The following is a 24,309-nucleotide window of genomic DNA, read 5'->3' on the forward strand; positions in this document are numbered from 1 at the left end:
TCTTAACGCATATATACAAATTCTCAGGGCCGTTTTACACAGGGCACGGCATTGCGCATGATTGGACAGCGTTAAAAACATCATCCCTTAGTATTTTGACATTACATTACAATTTTATCATTACGCTTTTATCCTTCAACCATTAAGAGAATCTCTAACTATCATCCCCACTCGATCGTTTTTTTTTCTACGGTGTAATAGTTTTGTAAACATGAAACAAAAAAGTGTCTTCATATTATGAAACTACTTAGATATGAATAATTCTTATCAAATTATACGCGCATTAAGAATGTGAGCAATTGATCTCAGCAATTATTTCTCAGAAGTATAATGTTCACTTTTCTGATATGCAAATGCTGACAGTGGACTTTTCAGCGCTCTTTGAAATTTTGAAGACTAAGTTTAAAACAAGAAATACGTTGGGTGGAAAATAAAATACGACAGATTGCGTGGGATTGATGCGTTCATTTTAATGCAACCGCTCCTGAAGAATACCCCTTCCGATGTCTACTCTCACTCGAAAAGACCCCACCACCCTCTGATTTTTATTCTGAACACGGATTTGATGAGCATCCTTTTAAAGGACCTTCTCTTTTCTTTTCTGCCGTTCCGGCGCCCTCGTGTGTAATCTACCCAAAGGCCGGCCCTGGGAAGCGCTCCAGTACTTCCAGAGGGCCTTGATGGCATCACCAGGACATAGGCCGGCGCTAATCGGCGCCGCCAGGACCCTTAAGGGCCGCGGTCACGTCGCACGTGCCCGGCGGTTCTACAAAAGGTGAGTGGGAAATACCATCGTAAATGAAGAAGTTTCCTTTATATGACGTCCTTGTTAAATACATTTAGACACGGGATTTAGAATATTCAGGGTATAAAAAGTCAAAGGAAGGCGCCTTTTAATCATACTTAGCAAAGCAATGCGCAGCTTGATTTTAATGATAGCGTCGTACCATCTCAAATTTCTCCTTCATTATTCACACATTTGTAGTCTTCGAGAATGGATAATTCCTCATATTCAATAGGCGCGTACAATTAAGCCGACCCGGAGTCCTTGACTCACCGCAACCTGTCATTTTACAAAAATTGATATGTAATTGGAGAATATTTATGCGCTGTTGCTGTTAAAATGGTGTTTGTGTGAAAAGAATATTTAAACTGGTAATAAGCATTAGCCATATAAAATTGAGTATATCGTAATAACAAATTGAGAGAATACAGAATCGAGTGATGATGTATTTTTTTCAATTTTTTTATTATATTCTTTTGCCAACTGCTATTTCTTTGGAGCTTTCTTCCCATTTTTTCCATTTTGGATAAAAATTCGCAATCTTGAATTCTAATTTGTTTTTTCTCATTTACTGCATGCCTTACTTTTTATAGATACTTTATTATTTGAAGCTTTCGCAATTCTTTGGGAAAAAAGTTTTAATCCCAAACATTTTTCACAATACATTTCAAAACTATTGAGCTATATTCAAGGTTAACAATACATTATGTTAGGCTTTTAGCTAAAGAATCCATTATAAGGTGAACTCTTTGGGAATCCCAAAAATGCGAGATATCCTAGTGAAAGTATCTAGCACCTCCATCAAGTATGGAAGTTCATACGGCATTGACTTTGCCTGAGGTGAGGCCTTACTTTACCAATCCAATTCAAGAACAGGTTCCAACACATAGTTAAATGATGTGAAAAAATTTCAGGGGCCTTTGAGATCATGGCAAGCAAGACAAAGAGATTTTAAGGCCCGGAAAATGTAAAATAAATGCTATAAAACGGCTAATTATGTGGGTAACTAGGATATCAAAAGCCCAAAAAAGGTTGAAGCTTTGATTCTTCCATCATGAAGGGGGAAATTCGGTAATCATTGGTATCTTTAAGCTATACAATCCACTTACTGGCACACAACAATGGCAAAGAAGAGTGAGCAAGCTACTACGCCTTTACTTAATGCCTCGACGTGGATAGGAAATAAGCTCACTATATTCTGGTGGCAAAACACAGAATTCAACGTCCTTTTCGTAATTTTAATTTGGTAACCTAATCATGAAAATATTTCCTCGAGGTTTTTAGCTACACAGAGAGCTGTCCTTGATTTTCACCTCTCACACTCGGAGTGTGTTATGAGTTGTTTACGCCCTAAATCGCCGTTGCCTATGGTGACACATTTTTATCTTCCTTTCACCACCGCCATTTCGCGTTTTTTTCCTTTTTTTAATTTCACCACACCTTGTTTACGTGTGGGAGAATGTTGCTAGGAAACGGCTTCCTGCTCCCGTGATGCTTCGTGGGGCAGTGCTGAAAATGGGATTTTCAAGCGACAACTCAATCTCCCTGGGACGTGTTGGGCTGCTAAAGAAATGATATTTACTCTCTTGCCTTCCGTTTGCATGCAAGCCAATCAGAGGCACAAAGTTGCGACCGAAATTGCGTAGTTGGTGAAAAGCCGGCGTGAAGTAAAATTTGCCATGTAAAGTTCCTTAATTTCGTTATAAATAATAATGCTTATTATATTCCATGAATATAACTGCGATGCAGTTTCTTAACATCTTGCCTTATAATTCAGAAATCTTTTATCGTGATTTTTCCACGGGTAAAATAAAATTAAGAAGCTAGTACCGCTGATATGTTGATAAAAATGAGTAAATCAAATGAAGAAATTAAATCGTATTTCAAATTCTACATATTTACTATCAAGTTTTTCTATAAACGAACAAAATTCAGTGGATTGAGTTGATCTGGAATTGAGTAACGCTTCTGCGGACATATGGAGATTTTTACAGCAAATTTTATTACCATTTAGTACTTCACTATGAGTTCATACCTCCGTTGTATATTTGGAACGTTGACATAAATCCTTATTGTCATGGCAGATTCATTCATGTGTCACTCTGTTCTCATTGATATCCAATTCTTTGGAAGAATTTATGTGAAACTAATAGGGTAAACGTTTAGTTTGTCAGAATTTTTTTTTATTTCTTCCTGTTTTCTTTTCTGCATATCTTACCGTTAAGAACTTATTTTAAATAACTAAAATACAAAACATTTCAAATTTGAAAATTGCAGAATCTAAGGATTGAATGTAATGCTTTCCCATCACGTGCTACTGAATTCCATTACCATATATTAGGTCTCATTAACATTACTCATTATCCAAGAGGTTTAAATTTTTTATTATTAACATTTAATAATTACAAGTAGGCCATTGGCCTGGTGGTAACATGAACACACTATGCAAATTTACCTTACATTATACTCACTGTGCATATTACAAAATACTACACACCAAGGGTTAAAATGCTAAATTCTTTGAAAAATTGTTTGAATAAATTTAATTCTGCTATAATTTAAAAATGCTACCCATACAAATTTCTTGCTGTTATTTTCTTACCTCTCATCGGTATTAACTCCATTAAAGCCTTGCAAAATTTAAAACTAAATACCTCATATTGTTATTAGGTCATGAACAAGCGTGATGACTTTCGTTTAAAAATGTTACCTATCAAATTTCTTGCTGTTATGACCTCCTTTCATCAGTATCAGCTTCACTAGAGCCTTGCAAACTTTGAAAGGCAATACCTCCTATTGGTATTAGGTCACGAACAAGCAAGATGTCTTTCATTTCACCTGCTAAGGTCAGTGACGAGCGGCACAATGCCGACCGAGACCCTATATGAAATTTCCGAGAAATTCTTCAAAAGCAAAACACTTCGTTAGCAGTGCGCGTTCTGGCTGCTCTCGAATGAGAAACTTGTCTCGGATTTGAACCTCAAGGGTTCGTATTCCTAGAATATCTCATAGTTATTGCGGCAAATTTGTCTTTTTTACCTCCAGTCTGTATCCTTTCAATAATGTTCAGTTTTTCTTTCTTAGAAATCAATAAGTCAAGTCAACAACTTTTAAAATATTTTATAGCTATAGATATGAAATTTTCCTTGGATCAAATGCTTAGGAAAGTAATTGTATCTAGAGTTTTCCTCTATTTTGCAATAGTTCGTCTAATTTTCCAAAGTTTAATATTATTGTAATGAACATTTTTTACTACAATGGATAGGCATATTTTTTTAAATCATGTGCAATAAGGGGATATCCACTCTATTTTAATTATATTTTGTACATAAATTAAATTTAATCACATTTTTTCATAAATGATGCATTATGGTTTTATTTGCCGTCATCAATTCAATGTGAGACTAATATTATTCATCTAATAAAGCTTACAGCAAGACATACCTTTTTGCTAACTATTATTGGCCTACTCAAATATTACAAACGTTTCCTGTTTGCTCCGTTAATTTACATAAGATACATTAAAAAGGTACTAATTGATGACTTAGAATGAAATAAATAGAAATGTTCATTTTTCTATCACAAGAATAACGAATAGAATTACTCTCTGATATAATTATTCCATGTATCAAAGGCATCTTGAACTCAATAGGTGTCTCGATATGGTTTTTGATCTCAATTTCTTGGCACATCATTCAACGCTAGGAATAATGTCAATTAAATGCAACTAGATTTCGCTACTAAGCCGATTGTCCTTACGGCACAATGACGGCAACATTATCTTAATATCAGTAGCTTTGCTGTTTCCAATTGTTTTTTTTTTCATTTCATGACAATAATCTGATATTTATTTCCTATAATAAACTCAGCTCAACCTTTGATTTAAATACTGAACTCGTGTTCTTTTGGGAAGTAAGTTGCTTTGAGTATTTATGATTGGAGCTTGGGAAAACGATTCTGGAGGAAGCTATTTGAAGTTACTAGAAATCAGAATATGATGCAATACCTGCGTTTGAGTGCTTAGCTTAGAGATTAAAGAATAACGAAATGGTAATTAGTGAGTAACCTTTGAAGACCTTTAACGCAAAGAAAATATCATTCCATTTGAATTTTCGTGGAAACAAATTTCTCAATTTTTCCCAACTCTAGCTTACTAATTATAATGGATGTATACAATCATTTTTTCTTTGTCATTAAATCCGATCATTCTCTAATTGGGCATATTGTTTGAAAATCATATACGTGCCGATTGAATCGATATTCTATTACTTGTTTTGCGCATATAGAAACGTCGTCGTTATACTCCGTCTTTCCTTTTGCTCGTATTCAAATACTTGTGCTCCCAATAAGTGTAATGAGTAGGGTAATGAGGAATAGCGATGGAGAAGGTCCCCGATTATATCAGCGTCGCACAGTGGTCCCAAATCGAAAAAAGCTGGCCAAAATTAATAACGTCGTAATTTTAGCTAAAACAGCAACAAAAGTGGATGACTCTTACTGATTTTGATCGACTGAATCTGATTTTGGCATTATATTTACGATGTCTCTTCATTTTATCATTATTTGAGCTGTTATTATTTAAACAATTTTTAGAAAATCTCGATATAGATGTCATTGCGATTGGCGATAACTTGGTGTTCATGGAGAGTTTAAAATAGTATAATTTTAAGGTAAAAGATGTATAAATTGTTGTCAAAACCTATTATAGAATTTACGACATGAAATTGGTGAGATTCGAACCCGCGACCATCAGCATAGTTGGTGAGATACCAAAATCGGAAAAAAATACACTCACTCATTTTTGGCTCCCATATATTTGATAAGTCACATAAGTTGAAATAAAATGACTGATATTAAAAACATTGAGGAAATTAATGTTCGAATTGCAATAAAATCGCTTTCATGTATCACAAAGAAAAATTTTTAAAATAATCGTCGTCCGATGTCACCCCATCGGACTCATTGTCGCTCTGCGAATCACTTAAAATTAGCTAATTTTCACCTCACCTGATAGACTGACCTCGTTTTTTTGTGACTCCTGATGTAATTAAAATGTATGATTCAGATATTTAAAGGAGTCTTCGAAAGATATCTTCATAATTTAACATTATTGGGTATTTTCTTGTACAATGCTCTCGGAATTTCCTCATGTCTATGTTCCTGGCCTCCAATGCTTCCTCCATTTAAACTTCAATTGTAAGAAAGGATTCTTTGGAAATTGCTGTTCCATGTATCAGCACTGTATGTACCATGAGCAGGATATAATACCAACCATAATCGATGCACAGCTCAGCTATTTCAATGCAATACTGGCTGAAGGCTTCATCATTTATCTCATAGCCGCAGGACAGAGATTTTAATATCACTGAAAGTCTATGAATAAGTCTTTCATCGATACCTGACAGGAAAATTACAAATCACATTAATAATTACATTTCATACACATAAAGCATTTATTCGTAGATTTTTCAAAATTATGGAAACGGGTCCAATATTTCTTACTTATTGATTACAATTTAATATTTACACTTAATTTCATCTTGTCTGAAATGAAATCCTGAATAAAATCTTCACTTTTAAAAATATGATGATTGAGATTAATGAGTGATTATTTTTATACACTGCATATATTCACCGACTGTGCATACACGGTAATCATTTGCACTCAATAGATGCGAGAGGGAGATATTGATATGCTTCTGGAGGGAACTTCATTTTCTTCTGCAACCAGCTTTTGAAAACCTCTTTGAAATGCTCATCTGTCCTCGAGCTTTGATTCCACTTTCTCAGGTATTTCGAGAAAACATTCTTCGCACAAATTGCGTCAGAATATTTTTTGCATGCTTGATTTCATTCAGTCGAAATCTTGTTTTCAAATATTCCACGACATATTCCTTCTTCTTCGCTTATTAATATTCTTTTCTCTCTGTATCTTTATTGTACACCGCAAGGTACGAAAGCATTTGCGGCACCCATAATTGAAATTTAACAGGAGTATTTACGGCTGAAACGATGAATGTGATTTCTAAAAATTGTCTTTTTTTAACCAATAATAAACCGGAAATTATGAGTTGACATTGAACAAAAGATATACAAGCTTATATAGACTTGCCTCTGAGTTTCCGGCGTATCCTGAAATTTGAATGCCAAAAATTGGCAAACCAAGTGCTTTAATTATCTGGACAGGAGAAGTTTCTCGAGTTAGCCGTGTTAACACAGTTCGGAGCACAGCACTTTTTCACTAAGAAAATCATTGAGTAAAACTGAGTGGGAAATATTCACCACATCCATGCAATGGCTTTGGTGAGGGAGGCCGTCATCCTCATTCCATTATTATTAAAAAAATGCACTTGCAAGATTCACGCTCCATTGGTGGGTTTAGACGAATTTTTCCCTCCGAATTCAATCCTATCTACGTCTATGGGCTGTTGAAATGATTCTGTGAACAAATCTTGGCATTAGGGAGCATTTATTTCTCTTAGCTCCAATACCTTATTTCGGTATAACGTGCTGACAACGCTGTACAGCATGTAAGGGATCTCTTCTCTATAAAAATATGAGGAAAGTTTTGCTGAGAAAAGCATCTTGTGGTTACTATAAGGTTCTCGCATAAGGACTTAAGTAGTCGGTTTTGATCACTAATAATGTTTCTCATTAAGAGCATGAAAACCGGCCCTCATTGGTTTCATGAATATTTGAAGGTGAGTGCACAAACGAGAAGTGTGTATACGATAGGCGTGAAGCACTTGATTTATGTAATCGTACAGGATGTAGAATTATGCTAAGTATACACCATGCAAGTTTGACCACCGATACAGGAATATTTGAGCGACAATGCCACTGTCTCCCGCCGGCCGCCGGCCAGCCGCCCTCGGCGGAGCGGTGCACCGCTCAACTTAAAACCCTCTATATGTCGGATAGGCAAGTATAGGCAAGATTTTATTTCTCCATCTTGTTGTACATACTCTTCCTAAGGATTCAGCATAGGAATCTTCGAGGGGCACGGAGGGGCACAAAACTATATCGACACATTTGACTAAAAATAGGCCCAAAAATAGCTAACATTATAAATAATTAAATATTGTTAAAATAAATTCTGAAACGAACAAAAAATACTATAATATTGTGAAAAAATATGCAAAAATACCGTATTAAAATTGACAGATGAATCCTATGAAATTAAAATAGACATTTATTAAGTTGAATTACCCTAAAATCGAGTATTTCTACGCCTCGGGCGTTTTAGGCTGAACATGCCCATGTTTGACGGGTTACACAGGTCAACATAATAATCACATAGGCCTATCAGGTACGAAATATAATAGGCTATAGCCTGTAGAATCCGAATACATAATTCAAAACTTCCTCGTATAAAGTCGAAAAAATGACTTTTGGCCAGCTTTTTTCGATTTGGGACCACTGTGCGTCGTCGGTGTCACAAAAGACGCGCGTGCCTTAGAAAACTACCACCAAATATCTTTCTACCCATGAGACGTATTTTAATCTCTTTCTCTATGAAACAGAGTGACGAAGACGTATTGCACGAAAAAATTGCCCTGATTAAATGGTGAAAAAGAAAACATAAGGGAATGCGCATTAGTCAGGCAAAATTTTAATCTTAAATTAGCCGGAAAGAATATCCTTTGTATTTGTGAAGTTTTCTCGGGCCTCAAACAACGCCAACTGGTTTATTGACGCAATTAATCCTAGGGAAATACAATTAAAACATTAAATATTTTTAATTTCCTTGAGAGCACGATTTTAGATCATGTGTTGACTCAAATCGTGATTGCAATGGGTCACAAGTTTTTGAACTATTAATAAGGCCCACAGTCTTCGATACCGCGGTGTGCGTTGAATAAAAATTGGTGAAATATAAAAATTAATGTTAAAATCAATGAGAAGACTAAAATCGTGATGCTTCCGCCAATCTGGCATTTCTCTTCCTTAAAGGCTGTGAAAAAATGTTCATTTACCGATATTTTCTACGAAGCCTACCACTAATCTTAATTTAATTAATTTATTGAATTATACCAATCCACTTCCTCTGTCATCATCGCTCAGAGTCCTAATTTCTCGCAGCGTATTCGCTTTGCTTTCAATTTAGAACTAAATAGCACCTCTCACTCTATATTACGCTGGACGTCCTCTTTATTAAACGTTGGGTGATCTCCTAGTCTCTTTACAGACATGTCACACATGTTACGAGTATGGGTATTACACTTTGTACTCCATCACCGTAGCTAATGAATCTTCGATAGCCATGTACAGAGTTAGTCACTACCAGCAAATGTTTATGCAAGCTTCTTTTCGTTAAAAAATGAAGTACGGCATCAATACTTCAAAATTTTAATATACAGTTTGATTCTTAAAAATAGAAAAAGTGTAGAAATAATCACAATTTTCATTATCTGATCGTTTTTTTATAATTTAATCGAAACTTTTTCACCTTGTTTCTGATAAACATGGGTAATGCTCTGTTTTTTTATGATTTGTTTTTTTTCAGATTGTTTTAGTTGAGTATCATAATATTAAAACATTAGTTCAATAGCTTTATAACTTTTCAAGAGTTTTTCGAATCGTTGATGTGAGAAAATGAATGGTACCTACGTTTCGAATTATATTATCTAAATCTACATAATACCCCGCAGGCAACCTAAAAGGCGTGTGGCAGGGGGTGTTAGGACACCAGCCTCTTACAAATAAAAGGGAAGTGCACTACGACAATTACGTCTAGTATTTATTAAAGTCCTTTATGTTTCGGGGGAAAAACGAATTGCCATATCTATCCGATCGGTAAAACATCTCTCTTAATTTATCGCTTCTGTCGGACCTGGAAATATGGTGGGGTTCTAATATCATGTTCTCCGTGTCGTTCTTAAAGATATCCATTCTAAATTGATCAAATAATTTTAAGCATAGTGCCTCCGAGTGTCCAGTGGCTCCCAGCCTAATTCGCTTAACAAGTGGGTTACGCTGTTTGTACGCGTGAGGCAGTTATTGACGAACCGCGCAGTCTTTATTTGTATATTATATGTATTATTGTTGCCGGCCTCGGTGGCGTCGGGGTAAAGTCCCCGGCTGCTAACCTAGAGGTCGCGGGTTCGAATCCCGCCTGGGTGGATTGATCACCATCCAGGGCATGGATGTTTGTGATTGTCCATCAAGTTAATTGGAAGAGAGATTGAGAAAATAAGACGAAATAATAATAATGGTAGAAATAGCGGATATTTTACCAGAGTTTAGCTGCACATGGCCTCAGGTGAAGTATCTTGTTGGGACGAATCTAGTTGGGCATAAATATGTTCGATGCGGGTACAAGAGGCCGTGGGCAATGGGTTGTCCAATGGACAATGTCCATCCTCTAAATGGACGCAAAGCTGCATATTAGAGCACACGGGCAAAACGGCGAAAGGAGAGCTAGCTGGAAGAATTCTGGGCCATGAACATGTAAAATAGATTACTATGAATGATTTGATGTAATATACTCCACCTATGGCCATGTGCATTGTGCAGCTAAACTCTGTTAAAATATATATACATAATATAATTCGAAATGTAGGTAGTACTCTATTTCTCCCCGGGAATAGTTTGGTGTGGTGGCTAGAGTGTTAGCTTCCCACCTCGTCGGCTCGGGTTCGAATCCCGGCCGTGGCAGAGAATTTACAGAGACTGCACGATTCCTGTTTGAATGCTGTGTGGAGGACATTTCAAGCGAAACACTCCGTCCGTTGGCTGGGACGGTAAGCCGTAGTCCCATTGGCGCCTTTCGTTAAGAGCAGGCTTATGCCGACGCCGGGTTTTTCTCCACCCTTCCTTCCATAACCTTCGCTCATGGCGGAAATGACCTCACCTGTCGCTCGCCTCCTCCAAATAAATACCTATGCTTGATTTAGACTCACTATTGATATTTTTTCAAAATGAAAAATTGAAACAAAATGAATAGATATCTATACTTTGTAAAAGTGTGACGAATATCGTCGGGCATAAAAAATGTTCAATGTGGATACAAGAGGCCGTGGAAGGTGGGTTGGCCATCCCTGCTCAAAATGAACGCTAACAAGAAATTAAAGGGGGTGTTACCTTATTGTTTATGTTAGACAAAAAAGTCTTTATTTTTTCAGTTAAGAAAGGGGAAGAAGAGCTCGGGCTCCCTTAATTCCATTCAATAAATAAAGTTTTCTGCGAATATAAAGAACGATCAGATAGTACATAGCGTAAAAGTAACATTAAATGAAATAACTCAAGCATAGATATAATTTACCTAAGTCCATCCGTTTCGATTTAGGTCGAGCCTTTAATTATAGCTGTTAAGGGGCCAGCTGCCGGTGAGTATATACCACCTCTTCAATGGCGAAAATTGTGTGTAAATGATCGCGGGGATAAATGATATAACTAGATTATAGGGACAAGTGTAACCTCTTAAGTATTATTATAAGAGCTAATTTACCTAAGCAATTACCGTACGCTTTTTTTATTTATCATTTGAATTTGCCAAAAATTCGTTTTAAAAATAGCATAAAAATTTAGAGTATATACATGAAACGAACAATCATTGGTAATCAAGTGGAGGCTGGGTCAGCAAATGCTTAGTTTTGCTAACCGTAGAAGGGGAGGGATTAAAAAAAGGCCAAAATTCTTACACTTTAACTCTCCGTATGGCTTTCTCTTTCCTTTCCGCTCCTCTAGTCCCCTCTGACGGGGGAAATTCGAACTCGCTTCTTTATTGTGAACGGCGGAATAAAGCATCTCTTCAAGCATCTCCAAGAATCGAGTTTCAAGCTAAACTGTATTTCGTAGATTCTACGGCAGGAAGTATCTGGGAGGCCTTGATATTTAGGCCGTAGTAAGGGTCTGCTTCATCTGGCGTCACCGATGAAGAGGATGCAAATTTTTTCTGGGACAACAGGGGTCGATTTCCCCTGGGCTGCTAACATACTGTAGCTAACGTTTGTCAATTTTATGTTTCTGCGAATTAAAAGAAAGTTTGAAAAAATTAGAGACCCATATTTTTCAGTTATTCGATTCATCGTGTACTTATCAAGTCATTCGCGATGAAAAGTCAGCGGCCGTAACACTTGTGCCTATAAATTGATGACGCCACGAACTCAGGCCGTGCGACGCGCCGCTTCTCCGCTACCTTTAAGCCTTGGGCATGGGCTACGTGTAGCTCATGTTAAATATGCTGTTGTTATTCCTTCCCGTAAATTAAAGTTTTTTCTGCAGGGGAAAAAGAGCCAGCCAACTAATGATGTTACCAACTGATAAAAAGTGGGCTAAAACTTTCGTATATTCTTTTTTAAAACTCATGAGGGGATAACTACGAGGAGAAGATTGTTATTCGTCGTGACCTATATTTTCCTTCTATGCACCTAATTCTTGAAACATATTATTATTTATACTCCAAGTGAACGATCTTATTTCGTCATGCAGATGGTCCAACATTCAGCTATTCATAAATCCAATCAGTATCAACAATCTTAAAATTGTTTTCATGCAGTTCGCCCCTTAATACTCATTTAAGCTAATTTTTTTCGCCTAAGTTTCTTCTCCTTAAAATACCTACTTCATTACTTTCTCCCTGTGTTTTATCCTACGTCTTCCTCTTCCACTCTTGGCAGCCAATTGTCCATCATCAAATGCCTTCATCAATCCATTATTCTTAAATATATAAGGTTGATCAACCAGTGGCTTCGACTCCATGGGGTAAGGGGGCCCGTGCACCCTTAAAAATTCCCGTTATGGATATGAGAAAAAAATGTGTCAGGCTTGCCGATTTTCCCCGGAGTGTCCAGATATCGAGATTAGAGTTATCAGAGTTCTAATTTTGATTGTATGACTTTTCTAAAATGCTTATAAAACTTAAAACTCACTACTTATAAAATTTACCGGGGCAAGATCCCCGGTTTGGACCCCCCAATATTTTTTGTAAGTCAGCATCCCTGTGATCAACTGAGTTCTTCCGTCTTCTTTTAGTTTTATGTAAGGCTCTCTTCTTACCAACTCATTTAAGACTCCCTCATTCCTCACTCGGTCAGTCTTTTTTATTTTCGTCAGTACCGCAGAGCTGCTCTTTTGATAACTTCCACACTTGATTGGCATTTTAGTATTTGAATTTTTTTACGAGAAATAATCATTTGTTAAAGGCAAAAAGTAATGCGACAAGGAAAAATTGGCGATTGGATCTTTAATCCAATGTAATTCAGTTTGCTGAACAGAAAACTTAAATAATCTTGCAACAATGGGTGCCTGAAGACGAAGATGGTAACGGTGTTATGAAGCAAAATATGTTTGTTGCGAGGCTAGAATTCGGAATGCGGAGCAAAGGTAAAGCAATACATATTGACTGAGCAATACATATAAAAATCTGTGTATAGTGCTCACTGCTCAGTCTTATTAAGAAAGCTCGGCAACACATTTTAACTTCCCCTTGCTGAGAATATATTTCTTTGGGAAGGTAAACTTTCAAAAAAACTCTATTACCGTTTTCTCTCCGATCTGAACTTCCTACCTATATTTTTTCTGACACTTTGCAAGCATCAAGAACGTTTTTACTTCTTCCAGTTACTCACCTGCTTTTATTTACGTAGAAACGAAGTATGAGCAATCGTGATAAGGCTTACAACAATTTTGTAGCAATATAAATAACATGACAGCCAACGTTTGGCTTAAGACAAATAAAGTTACGTAGACTGATACGTTGGGACTGTTACACTTCGCCAAAATTAAGCAGCAGCCTCATTTAACCGAAACATTTCCGTAAATAAAATGCATGCGTGAATGAATATTGAGTTTTAGTTAAAAAAACAACTTGGGGTTCAAAAAGTGTACGGTCATTCCATTTGTTAAAAGTAAAATAAAAATGCAAAAATGTTAGATTATTGGTACACATACTTCATGAAATTCAAGAGAAAATTCCCCGAAGATGCTGCGTTGCACCAGCAAACATAGAATATGGAGAAATCACAGTGCCTCTTCTGCGTACAACTTCTATGTCATCACGATGCACTTCTGCGTGTTTTTAGTAGATGCATAGTTTATAAACTTGAATCTTACAGCTGTCCCGCATTCTTACGTCATTCAGGCGAATTTATGAGTTGAGCTTGAAGAACTAGCACACAATAGACGTCATCGGGACCTTGATAAATAATTTAGCCGTTAACATAGTTGCCTCCTACGAAGCGTACGGCACACTAAAGATTTTCGCTCCCCCTATTTTCTCCGAATGTTTCCATGTTTGCTCTTGGCCCTGGAAAATCCACTCGACGGGTTGCAGGTAAGTACTTCGGAGTAGGATCTTCCCGCGCTTCTTCAACTCCGAACTGTGAATTGTGATCTGAATTCTCTCTCAATATCTCTCCCTTTATGCTGTACTGTCTAGTGAGGTCTTTAATCACGTGATGTGTGAGATTTCTCACCCCGTCAAGGGTGAAAACCTCCAATGTATACGCGATCCAATCGCGACAGCGTGGAGAACGTTGAGGTGTTGTCGTCGACGATCCAGTGAACAATTGAGACTGAGCTGAGGGGCCCTCATTTCTGTTCCCTTCTCTGCTAAGCCCTCCTTGCCTCTCCGTACAGTAGATATCAATATTTGGATCGATTGTGATTCGCATTCAATGCATAGTAGTACTCGTCTCTCCTGCACCCAATTTGAACTCTATGGTTCGAAGATTTGTGCAAACGTGTAAGCGAGGTGATTTGCGAGATAGGGGAATGTATCTATTGTGGCACAACTTGAAGGCTTGATTTTAAAAATAAATTCCCAAGATGTCCTGATATTTTTTATGGCTGCACGAGCATCATGATGAAATATAGTGCTGGCTAAAATTTGAATTTTTAGTAATCGAAATCATCAATTGTACTGGTAGTACTTAATAGTTGAAAGTCCCACATTTCAATACTTAACTCCCCATTTACTGAATAATTACACATAGTCAATGCTTACCAATTTCACGCCAACCAATCTTTACCAATCAACAAATCAATTTCATTTTAACCACGTAAATATCAATTTTTTATCATTAACATATGTAAGGAACAAAAATGTCCCATTTGCGGTTTTAAAGATATCTAATATTTTTTTTAACTCGCTCCTTTTTCAATTTTTTTGGCGATTTTCAATTTATTACTAATTTTGTAAACTGACTGACTTGCATATGTAACTTGATCATAAAAATTGCAACATAAAATGATTGATTAGGAGAGCAAAAATACTTTGCTTATTCTGATAAAATTAGGAATCATTGAAATAGAACAACTATAATTTATTTAAATATTTGACAGTATTCGATATAAATTAGACATAAACATACTTATCAGAATTCGTAAGAGTATTTTTAGTGCGTTGTTCATTTTGATCATCACTTTTCTCGACTTCAAGTTTTTAGTGATGGTTTTATCTACAAAATAAAGAGGTTGTTGTAAGTATTTACTCCTCGTGATTTTAAATAAGAAGCTGGACTACGAAAAAAAGCGTAACTTTATATCATAAAATCCAGTCAATAGATTGTTTTCAAAGTTTTATCTGAAAGTGTAAAAGTAAATAGGGTCTGCATGGGTGTGCAGCGGAAAAAAAGAAGAAAGCTAAAAGGTTGAAAATAAGTCCATTCAAAAAATGGCCTATATGATCACAACTTCTTCATAGCATCAGATGAAGGTGAAATAATCAAAATATTCATTATTAATCAATGGCATCATATTACGATATTAGTAGATTATCTCTAATATTGAAGTCCCCATTGATCCCATGTATAGAATTATCAAGTGCAATCACCCATTCCAAATTACTTGAATAATTTTCAATCAAAATCAACAATGATAATAAACATATCTTTCGATGTAATTTTTGTTACGTATAATGGGAATAGGTACGCCTAATAATCATACATCTAATTTCATTTTAAATAAAAGGCATTGATATAAATAAAGCATGGAATATGAATTTTGTGCGATAACGCGGAAACACCACACTAGCATCACTAAATTTTATATTCCCCGTTGAGTGGTGTGCAGTGACTAGATGAGCAGGAAGGGAGTGGCGATGGCTTGTGGGTATTCCGCAAACTTGTATTGAAATCCTAGCGACAAAATTGCAGTTTTGTTGGCTAAGGTCATTAAATAAAGGCGAGAACGAAACTGTCCTAGAACACAATTTTTCCTCGCATGCGATAAGAGCGCGAGTGGAAGCGGTTGCATGAAGCTGGGAAAATAGGATGCGATAAATAGCAGGTACACGAAAGAAAATTGCCTGCAGCAGGAGTCAACTTTCGGCCGCCTTGCGGAAATAAAGGAACGGCTCCCTCGCAAAATAAGGCAAGGGTCCTTGGGGAGCAACAAGGGTCGCAGCTCGAGACTGTTGGGGGATAAGAAGATGGCAGGAAATAGGGCATGGGTATTTGCTGGTTGTGGTTGCGAAAGGTAAACGTGAGAATAAAGGCACCATCGCTGAAATGAACTCTGGAAGTACATAGACTGCGTGTACACACTAAAATGCGATTGTTATATGTTTTTTTTTCTAGCTGAACACATTGCCTGGTGTAGTCTGTTACGCTATTTTTATTTTTATTTATCTCACACGCCTGAAATTTTATGCCTAGGAAAATATCTTATTTTAAACTCTTTCCATTATTTTGTGGTTACCTAATGGTGAAGCACTTAGCTTTCGGATTAATTGCAGTTTCATCAAATTTTTAAAACTTTACCTTTCATTTTTAAGACACTCATTTTGACTACCTAAGATTAAGTCAATTGTAAGTATTTTGTTACAGTTTCGGTAAAAAAATTATGAATAAGACATTTAAAAAAAGTAAGGCCTGTCAGTTTCCGTCCATTTGGTAACGTGTTATAGAGGATATGGTCAAGAAATATTTTTTGTTTTTTTTAATCATTTTGTGGGTATTTATAGGTGAAACGCTTAAATTATAATGAATTGTAGTCTAATCAAAGTCGTAAAAACTTTCCTTTCATTTTTAAGATTTTTGGCTACCTAAGACGCTCGTACTTTGTATTTATAGCATTGAGTAATATTGTAGTCAAAAGTATAAGGTTTCGAGACGATAAAGCGCCCTAAAGTACTTCTATAACAAGTAAATTTACATCTTAAAACCATTCAGTATATTTAATTTTGGCTGTTGTGTAATGGTAAGGGTTACTGGCGAAAAGATAAATTTAAAAATTTTAATTTAATTTGCGAATTTCTGACTGATCATTTTTTTAAAAGTAGTTAATTGATGAAATAAGACTGGATGTAGTAAAAGTGGCATTCCGTAACCCCCCCTAAAACGGAGCCTAGGTCTTTTCAATGGAAATTCCACATTTACCTATGGTCTGCCATAAGCAGTGAAGTCCGTTAGTTTTCTGACGACGCGTGGGCGGAAATCGAAAAAAGCTTGACAAAACTAATATCTCCGTTATTATTCAACGTAGATCCACGATTTTTTCGGTTTTTAATTATTTTTACCTCCTTAATCCGATTCTAATGTTATTTTTGCTCTAGAACAATCAGGGGCCTCTCTAAAATAAAATGGCGGAAACAGTAAAAATCCCCTAATTTTAATATTAAAAGCGCTGCATGTTAAATGCTTATTATATTCATACAAGTACTATAACTGACTTAGAAACTTTGATACATAACCCTAAACAACTTTACCGTGATGTATCGATACATCATAGAATGTATAGATGCGTGGTATCTATATAATATTAAGGATATGGATTTTACCAATGTATTCCACGGAAATTAATGCAAGTATTTTTCGATTATTTTCATTAGAAGTTAAAACCATATTTCTGTATCTGAAATGAATGACTAATGAAATGGAAATAATGCATATCTGAGTAAATACAGTTTTAGGTCTTCGTCACCTGAATCAATCTCGTCTCCATCTGACTGCGTTCTCGTCAATCAGAAGGAGGTTCCTAGCTCCCTTAGGTACGTTCACATTTCCGTATTTCGAATCGATTGATGAGGATACTATTGCGTCCGAAGATAGAAGAAATCTTCGAAAAATAAAATTTTGCACTGGAAAATTTTCTGGAGTGCTGCTCTTTGAACCTCCTAATATCCTTGTGCCTCGATTCAAGGGCCTCCTTCGACAATTGTCCAATGGGTAGCACTGCTGCGTTTACAATACACGCTCCATGTATTAGAATCTGATGCACAGTTGGGGGTATATAATACCATTCATAGTGCTCCACATAAAGGGCGGCGGTGGAAGAGCAATACTCGCGGAAACGATCTTCATCAATTAGAAGTCGCTAATTTCCCAAAAAATCCTTTATCTCTGCATCTCCCCCAATGCTGAATTTTTTAATAGAAATGAATGCCAATAGTTTTTTCGACTCTACCGTCTACACCATTCCTTGGAACATAGCATCGAGCAGTTCTTTTCGAGTCACTTTCCTCCTCTTCATTTTCTCCCCTGTCGGAGATAAAAGCTTCTAAATCTACAAGCCACAAAAAATTGCTACATTTTCTAACGTTGCCTTATCGACATAAAATATTTCTACAACTAGTGGTGTTAATCATACCTGTGACCGATTAATGTAATCTCTCCGTCGTGTACGACCTCTCTGTATTAGAGTAAGTTCGACAACCGGTAACCAATCGATGGGCTCACCTAGGAGAACTCCTCTGTCAGTAGTCACTGTGGCTAAAAGACGTCGATGTTTCAACACTCACCAGCTAAGTTAGACTGACCGTATGAGTAAAACTGAGGAAGCAAGACATTATCTAAGCCAATAGAACGTGTGAATTTTTGGGAAAACCGCCCGGTTAATCGCCAGCTAACTCGTTCACTAGCGTGGTCCAGAGAAGCGATCTTTTGGAGGGCATTAACCGATGCACGTGCGCTGCGGTGGTAAAACGAATAGCGGCGAGTTTCAAAGAAACAACCTAGCCCCAAACACCAAATTCAAGAGCCCCACATTTTGAAGGAACGATAAGCTGGAGTAGTCAAGAGGTGTTACTTAGAGAACTACTAGTAGTGGAAGCGGATTACCGCCCCAAGGAACAATTGCGTTCTGTCGGTCGTGTGCACTGACCGCGCCTGCTTTGATTCTTTCCCTCTCCTCAAGGTCGGAGGGATTTCTAGTTTGAAGGGACCTAAAGTGCGGGAAATTCCCTGTGCATGTGTATGTGAGAATAAGTACGAATAAGGGAACAAAGCACTCTGCCGACGTATGATCACACGTCCTCATCTGGCTCATGGGTGACCGGCGGCCTTTCTATGTTGCAACAAGAGAGTGCGAAATTTTTTTGGACAAAATATTGCCTTTTCTTTTAGATTTCACATCTTTCCTTACAATTGGGGTAAAAATAATAGTGGTGGAACCATTATTTGCTTTAAACTGGAGCAAAAACCAAATCAGGGTAACCCGCGGCCGGGCCGGGCAGCGTTGACTTTTTATACATATCCCATCTTTAAAAGCAAGGTAGCAAGTTGGAGCAAGATTTTTCTTTTGGATCATATAGTCAAGATTCAGGTCTTTATTTCCATATGAATTTTAAGATCGAGTCTCGTCGCCCTCATAAAGCTTTTTTCCACTTTATGTCAAAAATAGTCAAAAAACAATGCACTTTTAAATGTTTAATTATTATATGAAAAATTGATAAAAATAAATAAACTATCCCGTGTAATTCTTAGGAAAGGTTTACTCTTTTACAAAATATGCGTTGAAATTTATGGAAAATCATATTAACGGCTCAATAGCGAAAGTAAATACTCGATTTTTGCAGAAATTCAGAATTGACATTTTTTACAATTTTTTCTCGTCTTTAACGGATTCTAATGATTTAATGGGTGAACCAAATATTAAAATAGCCATAGTTCCTTAATCCTTGGACATTATTCTATAGGACTGTACCATTTTTGTTTACCAAAAAAATAGTGAAAATTTAGGGTTTTGTCACACTTTTTTCGATTTCCGCCCACTGTGGCGACGTTGTTATCCGTCGTGAAGCTGTGAAAACTCCTCCCAATCAGACCTAAAAAAACTTCAAACTTGCGTTGGGTCAAAGTTTAGACAAGAAATAAATATCAGAAAATCACACAGCATTGTTCAATCGTTGGACGTCTAACTATCCCGAAATATATATGCAGTTTTCCCAAATTTAATAAAAAAACATAGACAGTTGTTAACGCATATTATCTCTGTATATTTTGATTGAAGAATTATTCACTTGATTCGGAATAGCTTACTGCGGTTTATACATTATGTACTGGATCAACAAGTACTTCAATATTAGACACAATTCAATGCAGTAGTAACATCCAGACGACCCAAAATAATATTTCCTGCTTTAATAATAATATGATATAATGATTATTGATTGAACAAATATTTTGATTATTTCACCTGTATGTGTGTAGGTTTTGACCATCTCCTTTATTTAAACTGTACCCCCATATAACCCCGATTTTCTTTACAGCTTAGAATACTAAGTGGGGGTTAACCTACCAGCAGTAGTGGGGGTCCGAACAAAATTAAAATTCTATCACGTGTTAATTGGATGCCCAAGGGGGGAGCTATAGCCCCCTTAACCCACCCCCCATAAATCCGCCTTTGGCTTAGAATAAAAATTGGAAAATAATGTATTGAATGGATTCCCTGTGAAAAATTTAACTGCTGGTGATCTAATACCTCCCCACACTCCCGGTCGCTTGCGTAGTAGTATGTACGCATGGATGAAAGGCAAATTGATATCATACGATACATCTTTCTATTGTAAACATGACAGATTAAATTATGGTGAAAAACTTCTCTTACACTCTATTTTTATTTGAAGTGCGCGGCGTTCATTAAGTATTCTATATTATTACTGTTTTGTTTTGAACCAATTATAAAATCCGACATCAGACAGCTGCTGCGTCACCTATTTCGAAATACTGTCAACAATTTGTTGGTTTATTTTGCATGATGGGGATTAATCATATCATGCATTGCATCATACCCTCGTCCTTCATAGATTAACGCGTCAATCGAAGGTTTCAAGCAATATTCTGTCTGATGAATAAACATTCTCGTAACTAGGAGCACGTACATTATTTTTGCTCATATAAATTTCACCTTTGAGGTGCTATATTGAGTGAGAACAAATATGGACAGATTAAATTATGTATATTGGATATACAGTGAAATGATGCATCAACTCGATATATTTTTGTCTACATGGAGTTAGTTGTAAGCGTTTTGTTACGCTTTCCGTAAATAAAATTACATAGTAGACGTTTTTCAAATTTAAAACCTGCCAGTGTCGGTCCCTTCGGTAATATTTATTGACTTTAAGAGGATATTATTGTTTGTACTTTATTTAATGAAGGAAAATTACGAGGGCATTTCAATCAAGCATTCATTTCTCTAAGGTTAATAGTTTTGCTGTACAAGGTTTTAGAAGTTTCTTAATACGGAAATAACTCTAGGAAGGCATTCATTTGGTTGAAAAACTTTTTTTTTTAATAGGTGGAGATAACAGTCCCACTCAAACTACTCATAATCCATGACAGTACTGAAAATAATTTGATGACTACCACCAAAATATGGCATAATATTGCTTTAGACGATTGAAATAGTTTTAGCAACATAATTTTTGTACCATAGATAAGGAAATTATTTTCAAGTGATAGCGGAATACATTAATCAGTCAAATATTTCGTGAAGTATTACAAAGTTGAATGATAAACCGACAGACCAATGAACCGACCAAATTGAGGGCATAAATTCCATATTTAACCGTCATATTATATCTTTCGCATGCAATTAAACTGAATCATGGTTATCGTTCTGTACCTCGTAGATCAACTTAAAAGAAGAAGAAAATGAAAATGAAAGCTTTTATCTTCAACGGATCCATGATTGAATATTATTATTATTATTATTATTATTTTTGCCTATCCAATACGATTTCTTCATAAATAATTTATCTATACCAGGTCATTTCTTTTGTTGCAAGTATATTTAATATTTTATTTTTAATAACTTTCCGATGGATATGTGTACATGTATACACGCAGTTAAGCTCTAAATTACTGGTGAAAATTGACTTCTTCCCTCAAGTAGTTTTGCGCCAAAAATCTACCGTTTCTTTACTCTTGTCTTGGCATCGTTCTTTAGAAATTCATGTTAATGACACTGAAAAATAGACAATACTTCCTCATGTATTTTTCCCGTATATACCGTTGAATCATCAGTACAGCCTTCCAATTTCACCTGTACGGTGCTATATTTTGTGAGAACAGTCATTTATGCAAAAAATTGTTTCCTTGGATCATTTTGAGTTAATTAACTAAATAACATATTTTGTATTCAATGAATGCTGTCTCGCGTTGACTTTCTATCAGTTATAAAGTGTATTCAGAACAAATACATGTTTAAATGTAGTTTTAAGTTATCAGGTAACATAGAAAAATATTTGTAACCGTGTAACATAGCCATCTAAATTTTTTCGTTTTTTCCCAGAGAAAAAATAATATTTTTTTAATCGTTTTAATGACTATGGGGAAAGTAATCTTCTCTATGTGCATGCATCCATTTTTCATCAATTCTCTTTCCCGTGACTTTGCCGAATTCTGCGGCTCCCCTCCATATATGTTATGCAATGCAGGTAATTTTAAGAGCCAAAGTGCTAGAATGAAAACTGAGGATAATGGCTGTTGGGGTAAGTAATCCTTTTTTCCATGGCACCCAAAAGAGTCATATTTTTTATTTATACATTTTTGCTGCAGTGAACTAGTTATCTCCAACAATATCAAATCAACAAATTAATGCAAACATTTACAAACAAAAATTTGAAATCCATGTTTTCTTATCCTTTAGCAATACACTAGAACATATTGAAAACAATTAATCCAAAATTCATATACGTATTATTTCTAATATTTCGAAGACTTTTTCTTTTAATACACGGAATATTTATTTAAAGTTTCACATATCCTCATCTAGTTGAGAATACTTGAAACTTTGGTCCTCAACAAAATTTGATTCTGATCAATACGAAAAACAAATCAGAGCTTCATACAGTCAGCAGTCCTTATGATAAACATAAATGAGATCTCACGTAGAAACTTGGTATGATGTAAAATATTTTACTTATAAATAAGTATTATCTAAATAATATTAAAGTATGAAAATAACATTTTTACAAAAACCGCGTTTTGAAAAAAAAAATAACTGCCTACAGGTCCTTGATTAATTGAAAATTTCAAATATTATCATTGAGAAAGTAAAATAAGTGTAAGATGAACATTTCAGGTATCAAAAACAGAAGACGTGGTTCGCATGTAATATTACATTCGCTTTTGCTACGAGTCATATCAGATATATATATGCCAGTAATTATTAATTTTGTAATCAAAGGGCATAATATAAGGACAAGCAAGAAAGCGAGTATTATTAAGCGTCGTAAAATTAGTGTTTTTCCCCCTTAGTAGTTAGACGTTTTACAGACGAGGTGACTTTATATTTAGGTTAGTTTATATTTTGGCATTCTTGAAAGGTATTTCAAATGTGTTTCATTCCAATTAAATGTTCATAGTTCCATTTCAACTATTGCACTAAATTTTGCATCCTCATAACTTTTTTAGTAATTTCTATTCCATTTAGTCTACTAATTTCGCTCTGAGTCTACCTAATACATGCCGAAGAAAGCTTCCTCCCTAACGTATTCCTTCATTAGAAATAGCAGAAAAAGATCTTTTTCTCTGGATGATCCCCGTTATATTTTTCCGTATCTTTCTAAATGCTTTCAGATGCATATTTTACGCGATTGGTCGATTGCTACTTCCTTGCAGCCATAGTTCCAATCTTCTTACTTCATTCTTTAATTTGATTAGCATATATTGGATCCATTATTCATCATCGTGTCTTTTTTTCCATCTCATCGGCACCTTACGCCATCTCAAATTCTTCCGCACCCTTTTCCACCTACTGAGGAGTCTTTACACGCTGAGACTTCCCTTGAGCGGAGAAGATTGACTAAAATTCCATCTTTCTTCATTAACCCGGCGACAGCGTCATCATCTGCCGATAGGTAGTAGTGGTCCCGTTCCGTCACCGAGTCACAATCGACGTTAACCCGTGCTCACTAACAAGCAATCGATTAGGGGAAATCGAGCTGAACCTGGTTGACCTCCACCCTCTCATCCATCCCTTCCCCTCATAACTTCCCCTCCCTTACTCTTGTCTCACTTCCTCCCCTCCAGCGCCCAGCCGACCCATTCTCTCTGACTCTGGGGTCATTTTGGCTCTTTAATAGTTTTTGTTTAATTTCCCCTACCTGTTTTGTCGTTTTGTAGGTATATGAGGCTAAATTGCACTACGTTATTACTTGACCTGCTAATTATTCCTTTTATCTACACCCGTGTATGTATTTCTAAATGATTTCATAAAATTATGAGATGAAACTTTGGGATGAAATTGAATCAGACTGATCACCGGTTAATTTTCAGGTTAATAATTGACCTACTTTTGCAGTAACTGTATACCATAATTGGGCTGATTTATTATGAATATAATTTTAATATCCA

At 36.0% G+C, this 24,309-nt stretch overlaps 1 protein-coding gene across 1 annotated transcript in view; it reads left to right on the forward strand.

Annotated features, from left to right (window-relative positions):
• LOC124162150 (protein O-mannosyl-transferase TMTC1-like) overlaps positions 1–24,309 on the forward strand; it is a 956,057-nt gene that overhangs the window by 898,056 nt on the left and 33,692 nt on the right. The window contains exon 13 of the mRNA XM_046538572.1: positions 640–775. Within this exon, the coding sequence (XP_046394528.1) occupies positions 640–775 (136 nt within the window). The remainder of the gene's footprint in view (positions 1–639; positions 776–24,309) is intronic.

Source organism: Ischnura elegans, chromosome 7, assembly GCF_921293095.1.
Source record: "Ischnura elegans chromosome 7, ioIscEleg1.1, whole genome shotgun sequence".
Classification (NCBI taxonomy): domain Eukaryota; kingdom Metazoa; phylum Arthropoda; class Insecta; order Odonata; family Coenagrionidae; genus Ischnura; species Ischnura elegans.